Source organism: Oenanthe melanoleuca, chromosome 6 (assembly GCF_029582105.1).
Source record: "Oenanthe melanoleuca isolate GR-GAL-2019-014 chromosome 6, OMel1.0, whole genome shotgun sequence".
In the NCBI taxonomy this organism is placed as follows: domain Eukaryota; kingdom Metazoa; phylum Chordata; class Aves; order Passeriformes; family Muscicapidae; genus Oenanthe; species Oenanthe melanoleuca.
In genome coordinates, this window is record NC_079340.1 from 2,043,840 (window position 1) to 2,057,751 (window position 13,912).

The following is a 13,912-nucleotide window of genomic DNA, read 5'->3' on the forward strand; positions in this document are numbered from 1 at the left end:
ATATTGGCTTTGCCAAAGCCTGTCCATGATATTGGCTTTGCAAAGTATATTCATGATATTGGCTTTGCCAAAGCGTGTCTGTGATATTGGCTTTGCCAAAGTGTGTCCCTGATATTGGCTTTGCCAAAGCATGTCCATGATATTGGCTTTGTCAAAGCATGTCCATGATATTGGCTTTGCCAAAGCATGTCCATGATATTGGCTTTGCCAAAGCATGTCCGTAATATTGGCTTTGCCAAAGTGTGTCCATGATATTGGCTTTGCCAAAACGTGTTCATGATATTGGCTTTGCCAAAGTGTGTCCATGATATTGGCTTTGCCAAAACGTGTTCATGGTATTGGCTTTGCCAAAGTGTGTCCATGATATTGGCTTTGCCAAAGCATGTCCGTGATATTGGCTTTGCCAAAGTGTGTCCGTGATATTGGGTTTGTCAAAGTGTGTCCATGATATTGGCTTTGCTAAACTGTGTCCGTGATATTGGCTTTGCCAAAGCATGTCCATGATATTGGCTTTGCCAAAGCGTGTCCATGATATTGGCTTTGCCAAAGCATGTCCATGATATTGGCTTTGCCAAAGCATGTCCATGATATAGGCTTTGCCAAAGTGTGTCCGTGATATTGGCTTTGCCAAAGCATGTCCATGATATTGGCTTTGCCAAAGCGTGTCTGTGATATTGGCTTTTCCAAAGCATGTTCATGATATTGGCTTTGCCAAAGCATGTCCATGGTATTGGCTTTGCCAAAGTGTGTCCATGATATTGGCTTTGCCAAAGCACGTCCATGATATTGGCTTTGCCAAAGCGTGTCCATGATATTGGCTTTGCCAAAGTGTGTCCATGATATTGGCTTTGCTAAACTGCGTCCATGATATTGGCTTTGCCAAAGCATGTCCATGATATTGGCTTTGCCAAAGTGTGTCCGTGATATTGGCTTTGCCAATTGTCACGATCCGCTCAACCCAAGCGGGAATCGTGATGGTTCATTCAACCCTAGTGTGCAAAAGACAAAAGCAAGAGACTCAAGTTTTGTTCCACAGAAAGCAGCAATGCAGTTTATTGCATGTGAACAATTCAGTTTTGTGATAGAAGAGAGAGTGAGAGAGGGAAAGGATGGCATATAGCTACCAACAGACAGGACGCATCCTCGTGGTCGCCCGCCAAGACGTGTCCTCAATCCATTGGGGAGAAAGAGATCTCAAAGTCTCTTTAGGAAAGTCACTTTTTATAGTCCTTTTTCAAAGAGAGTGGTCTCTGGCCAAAAGGTGGGCAGATTTATGAACTATTGTATGTGGAGATCATTGCTCCAACAAACAGGTGCTGGAACAGGGCGCTATAACCAGTACCCTGCTCGAGAGCAGCGTGCCATGGCAGCACCAAGCATACCTACAAACAGTCCTTGGCAAGCATCCACCTCGGCCAGGCCAGAACCCAGGTCCAGAGTGAGTGGTGGGGTCCCAGGTCTCAGTCTCTGATGATGGTCGTGAGGCAGATCAGAGAAACTTTAGATTGACTCTTACACCAATCCCGCTCAGAAAGGGATGGAAAACGCAGGGTTTAGGCTCTGCTGTTCCCAAAGACATCTTTCCTGGAAGGAACTTCTAGATCGCCCTCAGTCCAGTGTAAATAACCCACAAATCCTCCTGGTTTTGCCCCAGCAGGCAAGACCAAATAAAACACTTTTCCTTTCCCAGCCGCCACCACCACTGTGTTTCCGCTCTGCTTTGAAAGTTGCTGGGAATATTTTACCAGTGCTGTAAATTTCACCAATCCTGGGTGTTTTCTGGCCCAAAGCCACGGAGTTTTCCAAGGGAGTCACATTGCCCTGGTGCAGGGTAGGGAATCAAACAAGCCATTCTGTGCTCTGGGAGGTAGAGGTTCCCAGATTGGTGGGGGATTGTTAACTCAACAATAATTAATTAGGTCAATTCAATCTATGAATAAAAGAGAGTATTTCTTAAAACTCTTGGACGATCCAAGGTACCACCAAATTAAATGTCAATACAGACATCATTTGATCAGTTCGGATGTAAGTCTAGCAAAGAAATAACTCTTCCTTCCAAAGATGATGCCTTGTGTCCCCAAGCCAAGTCCCACAGCAGGCTGAGACCCTGTCTGGCACCCTGGTAGGCCTGGCAAGGATCACAATGGCCAATTTTTGTCCCTTCACCAGGAAGGAGGCAGGGCAGCAGGAACACCCCTTTATCCTCAAGGTTTTTTCCCCTTATAGGTGACCCAGATCCTCTAAAGGTTGCATTAACAAAAGAGCAGATGTGATAATTTGCCTCATGGTCTCCTCAGGCTCCCAAGCAGGGTTCCCTGATCAAAAATGGCAGTGTAATGGGGCAAAACCAAAAAGGATTTTTGTTCATCGAGGGATGAAATTGTGTAAGCTGTGAAAACTTTAAGGCAAAATTACAGTGGTGGGTAACAAAAGATGCCACTGTTCCTGCTCTGCCCTCCAGCTACAAAGCTGGGTAAAAAGCTGTCCTGAAATCAAAACTGACCAGAGAAGGTGGAAAATGGGCAGAAAGCAGCAGTTTTTCCCCCAAACCCCTCCCCTATCCAAGCACGGGAGTCAGTGTTGAGCCTGTCACACCAGCAGGCCGCCTGCTCCCCAATCCTCCCAGCAGGCGGGGCTAACTTTTCCATTTCAGCAAGAAATCAGGGTCCTTTTTCCCGTGATTTGATTCGGTTTAATGCCTTCTTACATTCCTAGAAATTTACATGAATGTACCTGTAGGGGCTGCGGGCGTCCGAGGCCTGGGAGGCCGCGGCTACCTGGCGTTCCCGGGCCTGGGGCGCGGATTCCACCTCAAGGGAGACAAGAGGGGAGAGGAAAAGCTCTACGACCTCCTGCCAGGGATGGAGCTCACCCCCATGAACCACGTCACCCTAAAGCCCCAAGGGATCAAACTGGCCCCCCAGGTACGTGCTCCAAACAGAGCGCCCGTGTCCCCAGGGCTGTGCTGGGGAATCCTCGTCCGGTCTGTATGAATAAATCCTGTGCCCCAAAGAAATCAGTGGCACCTGCTGCTTCTTGCAATACACCTGCCTTGCCTGTCGTGGAATCGTGGAATGGTTGGGGTTGGAGAAGATCTTTAAGATCATGAGTGTCAGGGTGTGGTTGTTGCACCATAAAAAGTAGTGTGTGTCAAGGATTTCCCAGCCACGATGGGTTTGACACACAAAATGCATCACCTGGGGCTTCACCAGTGATGATTTCTGTATCATCAAATAGTACTTCAAAAATTATTATTTTTATATGTATATAATGTATATACAGTAGTGGTACTTCAATTTTTTTTCTATGTATATAATATATATCATAGTGGTACTTTAAAAATTATTATTTTTATATGTATATAATGTATATCCAATAGTGGTACTTCAATTTTTTTTTTCTATGTATATAATATATATCAAATAGTGGTACTTTAAAAATTATTATTTTTATATGTATATAATGTACTTTAAAAATTATTATTTTTATATGCATATAATGTATATCAAATAGTGTTACTTTGAAAATTATTTTGGGGCTTTTTAACAACTTGGAGAGTTATTTGTTGAGTTTTTGCTTTACATTATGGGGCACCAGTTTGTTGGGTTTTACCCTTTTCTGAACCAGAGGTGGGGCAACTGAGAGGCATTTTAAAAGACTGTTATTCCATTTTCAGTCTCATATAAAGGGTGAGACAATATAGATGCTATAATTCATGCCATCACAATCAGAAGCCAACTATTTCCTAATTACAATACATTATAAGCATTTCTTGGCCTATCAGCTTTTGTCACATCATTGTAAAATGCCTTAAAGCCAATCATCAAAAACCACCCCTTGTGGGCTCTACTACAATGCATCTTTCATAGTTCTATTTCTCCAAAGTATCTAGTCTGATTTGCAAGGCCATCCTTTGAAACTTTTTTCTAGCTCCATTTCTCTCTCAACAATATCTGTCCTATTCCATGGCATTTCTAAGTCAGCATTCCTTATCTCCAAGTTTGCATACAGATGTGTGAGCCTTCTGTCAGGCCCTAAGAACTCTCTACAAATCCATTTCCCACCACCAGGGAACAGTGCACGTGTATAGAAAAATAATGTGCATTTTCAAATCATTGCTGGTGAAAGAAGTGTTGAAATAACCCAGCACAGAAACTCTGCCAACTCAAGGGGGCTTTTGATTTGTTGGGGTTTTTTTGCTGTTTTTTGGTGGGTGTTGATGCAGATGGATGAGTGAGGGCTGAGGAGAAATCCAGAATAAATTCCCTGAGTTTCTGAATGTCCAGCTCTGACAGTAACTCTTCTCCCCTTATATAGAGCAGAGCAACACGAGAAACCAACTTCACCCTGAATTTTGAAGCATGTCTTTGCCTTTTAACACTTCAATTGCCTCAGCCTCCAGCTTGCCCAAGTTTATGAAAACATCCTTGTTTTTTCCTAGAAAACTGGCCAGTGGGATTTTTTTCCCTCCTGAAAAGGTCCCCATTCCCTATTTTGTCAGCACATCACAGAATCAAAGACTGGTTTGGGTTGGAAGGGACCTTAAAGCTCACCTAGTACTAACACATGCCATGGGTAGGGGCACCTCCCACTAGAGGTGTGAAATCCCTGGAATGGTTCTGCAGGGCCTTAGGGCAGGTGAAATTAATTTTTGTAAAACTGACATATAAAGCAGTTGGGACAGCAGGGAACAAGTATTGTCACAATGAAAAAATGAACTTTTGTAATTGAAACCTGAACTATGTAATGAAGCATTTTATACTGGAAGATGCTAAACTTCAGCTGGAGCTGTGGTGGCAAAATTAAAAGCAGCAGGTTTAAAAAGGTTTAAATTTTACCTTTAAATTTTAACTCCATTCAAATGTAAACTGTAAATGAGGCAACCACAGCAAGACTTCAGGCTGACCTAATTGTGGCCTTCCAGTGCCTGAAGGGGCTGCAGGAAGGATGGAGAGAGACTTTACAGGACACAGGGAATGGCTTCCCACTGCCAGGGGGCAGGGATAGTTGGGATATTGGGAGGGAATTCTCAGATGTGATGGGGGTGAGGCTCTGGCACAGGTTTTTTCAGAGAATCTGTGGCTGCCCCATCCCTGGAAATGCTCAAGGCCAGGTCAGAGCAACCTGGTTTAATGGAAGGGGACCAAAGGCAGCTGGGACAGCACACAGCCAGTGGCTTAAAAACCCTCAAATCCCAAGCCAAAGCAGGAGTGTCTCTGGACAGCAATTCCCAATTACCAGGGGACCAGCTGTGCCAAGGCAGAGGGCAACATGGTTCAGCATTTCAAAAGCTGCAATTGCCTGCTGAAGCCCAGAATTAATTGGATGGAAACACAACCTTTTTTCTTTTTAAAAAGAAGCCCATTTGGACTTCTCGTGCTCTGTAACCCACTCAGCCAGGGAGGCAGCAGAGCAGAGAAGATGAATGCAAACCCAAGTTTCTTTAGTCCTCTGAAACAGAAGTCTGTGAGACAGAGCTTCTGAGGAGAGTTCAAAGAAAACCACTCTGAAATAATCTAATCAGCAAAAGGACTCAGATGCCCAACTGAACAGGGAATAATTTCAGGAATTAAACAGATCTTAAAGAAGAAAGCATTTAGATGACTCTTACACTTCAATGTGGGTACAGTGCTCTATTTGCCATTTATTTTGTATTTTTTGCTAAGCTTTGAGGACTCTGCCAGGACTCCCTGAAAACCCTTTGAGGGAAGACAGCTGCTCAGCACAGGGGCTGGAGCTAGGTGAGGAGGCTTCTGCACAGCAATTAACCCCAGCACAAATGCAGGTTGTTTTTGTTTTTTCCTTCTAGATCTTAGAAGAAATCTGCCAGAAAAACAACTGGGGACAGCCTGTGTACCAGCTCCACTCTGCCATTGGCCAGGATCAAAGACAGCTCTTCCTCTACAAAATCACCATCCCTGCCCTTGCCAGCCAGAACCCCACCATGTATGTCATGAAAAGTTTCTGAAACTAGGCTTTATTTTTTAAATTACATTTTACCTAACACCTGTCCTCAAAGTCCCAAACACACAGGTCTCCATTTCCTTTTATTAAATAAAAATTAGTAAATATATTTTAGAATATTTATTAAATGTATATTTATGTGTCATATGTTTATATAATTATATATAGAAATACTTTTTAAAAAAAATACTGGGAGAAAAACATCCACAAAATAGAATTAATTATTGTCTGCCATGCTTGGTGCTCTCTCTGCTGGTGCAAACATTACAGAAAGCCAGACCTAATCAGGAAAAAGGGTGCTTTTTTTTTTTTTACAAAAAGAAATCAAAGTATAGTTTTGTGGGGAAGTGAAAGGAGTTTGAAGGAATGTGGTGATATTTCAGCTCCAAATATGATTCTAAACATTTCTGACCTAAACCACTGTTTGCTGTGTATTGTAAAGAAAAACCCAGACTGGGTGTTGTAAGGAAAAAGTGCAGCAGGGTTTTTTGCTTTTTTTTTTCAGTTGGTTTTGGTGGGTTTTGTTTGTTTGGGTTTTTTTGGTGTTGTTTTGTTTTGTTTTTAATGGAAAAAGCACTGCAAACTGTGTCGTGTCCAGCATGAGAGCCAGGGTCGATAACCAGCCCGCTCGCAGGAGAGCAGCCCTGTTAATGCACCAGCACAGGGAAGCACTGCTGCCATTTGCTCTGTGGGATGGTGCCAGCTCTAAGTGGATCCCAGCACCTGGCAGGAGAGCCCTGGGGAAGGGAAAGCAAGCCCAGCTAACTTTGTGCTGTCCTCACAGACACCCCTTCACACCGCCCAAGCTCAGCGCCTACATCGACGAGGCCAAGACCTACGCGGCAGAGTACACCCTGCAGACCCTGGGCATCCCCGTGGAGGGGGCAGAGGTGCCTCCTGCAGCACCAGCTTTTCCAGGTATGGCCATGTCTGCACAGCAAAGGGCTCCTGGAATGGCATATTTCCTGCTGGTTCCTTGTGGATGTGGGGAGTGAAGCGGGTTCTGGCTGCTGAGGACTCGCCTGGTTGTGCTCCCCCACAGTGGCTCGTGTTACTTGTGTGTCTGGCATCTTTATCAGAGAATTCCAGACTGCTGTGGGTTGGAAGGGACCCTAAAGATCACATCATTCTGCCTCCTTCCATGGGCAGGGACACCATCCACTATCCCAGGCTGCTCCAGGCTCCAGCCAACCTGGCCTTGGACACTTCCAGGGATCCAGCTTCTCTGGCACCCTGTGCCAGTTTATTGCCTATAAAGGATTTTATCTCTATGCCCAAATTTTTGTGTCCATACCCCAGAGCAACTCAAGCTGGGGGCACTGGGGTGGGGGATCTGCTCCAACCCCTCAGGTCAATGCCAATGCTGGGACCAGTGTCCAAGGCCAGAGAATCCCAACATCCACACATCCCCTCCACTCATCCCAGTTTGTGAATGCCCACTTCAACTGGGAGCCCAAGAAAAACAACGCAGGATGCAAAGCTGGCGTCCCCAGTGCCACATCTGGGATGAGTTCCCTCCCTGATGTCACCAGGATGGAGGAGACCATCCTCCCTGGCTGATGAATTCAGAGCCCCCAGCTCCTTGTGAACCAGCACTTAGGATTTCATTTGCCAAAGAAATGACGCAGCCGTGAAAGTTTGAATCTGATCCCAGCTCTCACACCCCCATGGAAGTTTTTTTTTCTCCCAGTTTGAGAATTCGTACTCAACAGCTCTTGCAGCTGCCCAAAACAGCTTGGGAAATTGTGGAAAACACAGGAATTACATTTGCTGTGCTCTCCAGCATGACAGTAGTTCTGATGGAGAGGCAGCACCACACGCCAAGCTGCACATGAGGAATGCATTAGTCAGTACTACTGAGTTGTTTGGAGTGTCTCAAGGATGGATTTAAAAAAAAAAAAACAAACCCACACAAAAACATCTATCCGGCTTCCTGCCACAGGAGTCCACAAAAGCCACAGAAAAATCAATTTGTCTGGGCTTGTGCAGCTTCCGCAGCGTGGAAACCAAATGGGCTCTTTATTGAATCCAGCCCCCACTTACTGCTTAATTAGCATCTCTCCTTTTCTTTCATCCACCCTTATTTATTTGTCTTGGGAGCTTGGCAAATGGACATGCATTGAAGTTGCTGCTGGGGTCAGGGCTTGCTAAAGCTCAGCTCAGATCATGCCCAGCTCGCAGCTCATTTCTCTCCCGATGGCAGCAGATGTGCCTTAAGTCCCAGATTTCTCAATTCCTGCTTGAGATGTTGCACCTGGCTTTGCTGGTGCAGAGAAAATACTCTGGAGAGTCATAATATTCAAATTGTAAGGAATTCCTCATGTTTTTCCCCAAAGTGACACCTCCAGTGAGACCTTGTGTGCTCCCTGTCGCCCAATATTCCCATTCCCCCACCAAGAGGACCTTGAGTTGACCTTGAGTTGATCCCATTGCCCACCTGGTCAGACAGGATCCTGGGAGATGTATTTTGGCAGCAGAGCCTGGTCCAGCAGATTGGATGGATACCCCAGCTGCTCTTCCCAGATTTAGGCTTTGTCTTAACTCCTGATTCTTTTACAACAAAACACTGTGGTCTGGTTGACAAGCTGCTGTGCCTTGCCTTCAGAAAACCAGCCCCAAATGATGCTGTTTTCTCAGTGATTCATTCTCAAAGAGCAATGCTGACATCTTCCCATGGAAAATTTGGAAGTGTTGAAACCACATTTTCCATTAGAAACCAATGGGAAAAAACAAAAAAAGTAATCCCATCTCCTAAATATTTTCTCCCTGCTGTTGCATTGAGAGAGTTTCCTTACCAAGGGTGTCCTGAACCGTCTGTATTTTGGCTATGAAGGGATCAGAGCTCTATTTTCTCCAAGAATCCCACCCAAATTTTCCCTATTTTAGGTTGTTTCCTTGCCCTCCTCATGCCATATGGGAGGGAGGAAATTGTCCAGAGCACCATTAGCTCAGAAATAATCAAAACCTGAGGAAAACCTATTCAACAGAGAGGGGTGTTTTTCCAGCACCATGCTTAGCAAACCATGGGTGAGGAAATGCTTTCATTTTCCTATTAATCCTTTAATTTATTTCTATTATTCCCACTAACAAACTCACTGCTGCCCAAGTAGTCCCCACTGAAAGTCATCCCATCAAAATCTACAGGGTCGAGTAGTGAGCGAATGGTGAGTTTTGATTGGATTTTCATTAAGCCACGGGTTTTCCTTCTTTTTCTCCTTCAGGATACACCATTGCTAACGCAGCTGCCACTGTCACAGCCACTCAGCTGAAGCAAGCAGTGACAATGGGACAAGATTTGGCCACCTATGCCACCTATGAAGCTTATCCTGCCTTTGCTGTCGCCACACGGAGCGACGGCTACGGAGCCTTTTAACCAAATTCCCTCAAATAACCCAGCACAGGCAGAGAGGAAAAGAAAAACAATCTCAGTCTGGTAATTCAACACCCTCATGATTTTAAGCTAATCTGTGGCCTAAGGTTCATTTTAGTTGGAGTTTCAGTCTTGTAGGTCTTTAGTTTTGTTAAGGCGGGGGTGGTGGGGGGGAAAAGGAGAAATTTTTAAAAATCATGCAAAATCAGATTTTCACACTAGAAAGCAAAAGCTCAGCTCAGGAAATGAGAGGTTCTCAGGTGTATATATATATTCTTATATGTACCTATATTTATACACCTATCGTGTGTGTGTTTACAACAACCTGTGCTGAAAAGAGCTGGTCCTGTGGCTCTCGTGACCAGGAATGGGAAAGGATGGGGTGGCCCAGAAAGCCCCTCCGTGCACCAGGGATTCTCCTGCATCCATCCCAAAATTTTCCAGGCCAGGAAGAGCAGAGGTGCCCCTTGGCCACATGGGTTTGCCTCTCCCTGCCCTCGATCCCCCCCATGCCACCAGCACAGGGCATCTCAAGGCCCTTTGAAATTCTTCTTTGCCAAGGCAAAAAATCATTTATCCTTCACATTTTTGCCCAGCCCAAAATTAGCCCCCAGCTAATTTTTAACAGGTTTCTGTGCTAATTTTATTTTTAAAGCAGGGCACAAGAATTCAGCAGAGTTTTCCCTCTTACTTTGCTCCCTCCCAGGCAGATCCAAAAATCGACAAATATCGATATATTTTTGTGTGCTTCCCATCGAATGGCACATTCACTGAAAAACAGGGAAACTTTTAAGCCTGAGGAGCAAAAAAGTGCTATTCATTAAGGCCAATTCTCAACTTAATTAGAGCATGATAGCTCACAGCCATGGCCTAGTAATAGCAGGCACCTCGACAGGAATAAAATTATATCCAAAGAACTTTTTCCCAGGTTGGAAAGAGCCCTGCCTGCCTTTACACACTCTATCAAGGCTGCTGCCTGCTCTGATTCCAGCAAAAATTAATGTAGTGGAGGAGGGAGCACGCCAACAGCAAAGGCACCTCTTATTTTGGAGAACACCAGAGCTGGTGTTGTGTTTGAACCCTTTGGGGATGCTCTGGGAGTACAGCAAGGGCATTATCCACTGACTTTTGCCATGGGATCAAGGCAGGAGTAGTGATGCTATGGAGATACAGGAGGAATCCAGTGCTGGATAAGCACAGCAGACACATTAATCCTGTATCATAAATCCTGAGCAGTGATGCACACTAAGAAAACTGAATTAATTCAGTCTAGGACCAAAATTCACAGCTGGGTTGATGAACACCCAGCAGATCTGGCCCCAGATTTTTCACCTGGTTCAGGTGCTGTGATGTGGCAGAGTTGAAGCCATCCCAAGAGGAGCTTTTCTGTGCATCCCCCAAGCTGTGCAAAGTGGTGACTGCAGGAACCAAGGGTTCCTTTTCCTTCTGACTCAGTTTCCCCCAGAATGGAACAAACCCCATGAGCTGTACAGTCTGAGGTCCTGTTAGACTCCTATTTATAAAGTAGCTCGTTAGGGTGACCCTAAAGGTATTACAAGCCCTCTGTGGCTGCTGCTGGGCACATCTGGCTCCACAGCAAAGGACAAACCTGGTCACAGAGGGCCAAATAACCGAGAGTGTTACGGATTTCGTGGCTTTTTTTTTTTTTTTTTTTTTTTCTCTTCTGTGTCTGTCTTTAAGTGGTGTTTGCCAACGAGGAACGTAGCCAGGAGAGTCTCTCAAGCCGTTGGCAGGAAGTGTTTCTCACTTTCCATGTTCAGTAAGTTTAGTCTGCTTTTTCAGCTATTTATATAAGTTCAGAAAGATGTCAAAGCAAAGGGCAAGAAGCAGTATTAAAAATGTGTGCATGAAGCACTTATTTTTGTACGAGTAGTACAAGGTTTGTATAGAGTTTTAACACTGTGAAGTGTAGCGAAAAATCAGAATTTCCATTTACTGGAGGACAATCATGTATGTTTAAAGGGAATGAAGAGGGAAATGGCATCTCAATCATCCATTACAAATTAGAACCAGGGCTAAATTCTGTGAAGCAACTCTGTGATTTTAGAGTAATCTGAGGACATTCACTGGACTTTGAAATATCATTAAAACTTTTTAAACACAAGTGTCAGTGCTTTCATACATCTGTGGTAAACAGGAGCACACTTTGCTCTGGAGGCATCGATCCCAGGGCACACTGGCAGGAGAACAAGCTGTTCAGGAGGGTTTTCCACCTGCACTTTGGTGACCCTCACCCAGCACACCCAGCACACCCAGCAGAAAATCAGCAGTTTTGTACTTCTGAACCTCTAAGTGAAACATCAGGGGGTTCTTGGCCTCTTTTCCCAGCCCCTCTTTGGTCAGTATTTACCTGTCAGTGCTTGCTGTGAATTTATCACAGTGGTAATTGTTCCTTACCTGATCCCTGTGGAGACTTTTTGGGGGTTGTATGGATAGTGAGACAACATCATGCAAAAATAAGGGGTAAATTTGGAGATCCATGATTTAGGGCTGTGAGGGATTGGTCCCACCTTGAGAAGAGCCTGTTGTCAGGTCACTGATAGGTAAATCTCTTTTAAGATGAGCCCCTGCTCCTTGGAAGACCCTGTTAATCATTGTTAAATGGCAGGGAAACAGCAATTCCTGGGATGAGGGGTTCTGGGTTTGCACCTTTCCAGAGAGACCCTGAGCCCAAGAAATTGGGGAAGCTCTGCTATTATAACACAAGCCAAGGCCTCCCTGCCACTCCAGAAGAGATTTTGCCAAAATAGCTTGACACTGTTCTTCCAAAGAGGTCAGCTGTATTCCAGGCTCTAGCAGCTCTGCCAGCTCTATTATTTTCCTTCATTAGCTTTTCCCAATGTCCTGCTTTCATTTCCTCTCAAACCAGGGCAGTGGAGAATTTGCTGTTGTGCTGTAACATTTCCCCTTGGCACAACTGAGATGCCCTCTTTGCTCAGCAGCAGCTGGCTGGTCAGTTTTGGAGAGCAAGGATGATTTTCCAAGGAATCTCAAACCCACAGCCCAACTTAAAGAAAACATTATTTCCCATTTGTAAAGATGTGGGTTCCCAGTGGAGAGAAAGACAAAGCCAAAAACCATATCCACCCTCAACCAACAAGTCTAAGACCAGTCTGGGGTTTAAGTGATGAGATCAATGCCCTGAAAAATCAGCAGATGGCCTCATCTTTGGCTGCTGGCAAGGCAGGGGGTACAAAAAGTGCATTTTCCATCTCCCTTCTTCCAGCCACCACTTTCCTGGAGGTCTGAACAGCACAGGGCCTCTCATTTGAGGTGCAGAGTGAGAATAAAACATCTCTGAGGGTGACACAACTCTGTGCTTGGAGCTGCCAGAGCCTGGAACATCCCACAGGGAAACTCTCATGTCCCACAGAAACTCCCCCAGTCCAGGGAATAATGTGACTTTCAAAGGGATCTGCTTTACCTTGGAGCTTGCATGGCTCCCTTTTCCCAGCTAAATCTCCCAGGGACCATCTCACCTCATTGCTCCATCACATACCTACCTGGATTTCCTCTTTTTGGGGAAAAAACCCCAAACCAAATGACCTTTGAAGGTGACATCTCAGTCAGTGGTCACCAGTCCCTGCTGGTCACTGGCTGGGGGTCAGCCTGGCCCTGGTAGTTCTCTGATGGGATGGATGTTCCTTTCTTCTTCTTTGTTGTGTCCCTCAAAAATCTCAGTCTTGGATAAAATTCCAGTTCTCAGCTGTCCTGTTTTTAAGTGCTGGTGGGGGCTTAGACAACCCCAGTCCTTTGGGGGTCCTCAAACTCCTCTCCATGCCCAGAGAATCATCATGGCCTGGCTCCAGCTATCCACAGGATCCCAGATTTGGGATTGCTCAAGGAATAAACATTGGAAGAGTGACATTCCTTGATCCCCAGCCCCACCTTGTGTATATCCAAGTTGTGGAGATGTTAAAAACCAGGGAGCTGCAGGGTGGGATGCTGGAAAAAGCCCCAGACAACCACAGGACCCAGCAAATCCCAAATCCTGCACCAAAGCCCCGAGACAGCAGAGGATTCTCCCCTCTCTCCCAGTGCCTGGGCTCAGATCCCAAATGCTGATAAACTGGGAAGGGGCAGGATGTGTAGCAGGAAGGTTGTGGCCATGCAGAGGAGCTCAGCCTGTGGACACAAGTTTCCTGAGTTCCTGGCAGTTTCTATCCCACACCAACAGAAATAAAACCAAGGTGGAATTCTGCCCTTCTCCTGAGCACGTAGCAGGGCACAAATGGCTCCACAACGAGGGACAGCAGCCCTGGAGAGGGACAGAGCAACTGTGAGGAGTACTGAGAGCTATATTTAAAAGCTGGCAAGGTGCCCAAATTCCTGAAAAATTCTCTTTTTCTAGGCTTTGGCTCGAGCTTGCTCTCGTGCAAAACAGCACTGGCACCTAGTGGCTGCTGGATCCAGGCACAGCATCCCAAAAAAAGCGTGCAGGGAAGCAGGCAAGGGCTGCTGGTCACTGCCTGCCATCTGCTCCAGAGCAAATAAAACCAAGGGCTCCTCTCCCAGAGAATTTTCTACACACAAAATAGGATGAACATCCCCAAAACT

General features: G+C 45.5%; 1 protein-coding gene across 2 annotated transcripts in view; it reads left to right on the forward strand.

Moving 5' to 3' along the window:
- A1CF (APOBEC1 complementation factor) overlaps positions 1-11,459 on the forward strand; it is a 30,691-nt gene extending 19,232 nt beyond the window's left edge. The window contains exons 9-12 of one of the 2 annotated variants that reach the window (XM_056495521.1): positions 2,716-2,924; positions 5,810-5,946; positions 6,749-6,882; positions 9,186-11,459. In XM_056495521.1, coding sequence (XP_056351496.1) covers positions 2,716-2,924; positions 5,810-5,946; positions 6,749-6,882; positions 9,186-9,337 — 632 coding nt within the window. In that variant the 3' untranslated portion in view covers positions 9,338-11,459. The remainder of the gene's footprint in view (positions 1-2,715; positions 2,925-5,809; positions 5,947-6,748; positions 6,883-9,185) is intronic. The other variant, XM_056495522.1, reaches the window with a different exon arrangement.
- Positions 11,460-13,912: the final 2,453 nt, after the last annotated feature.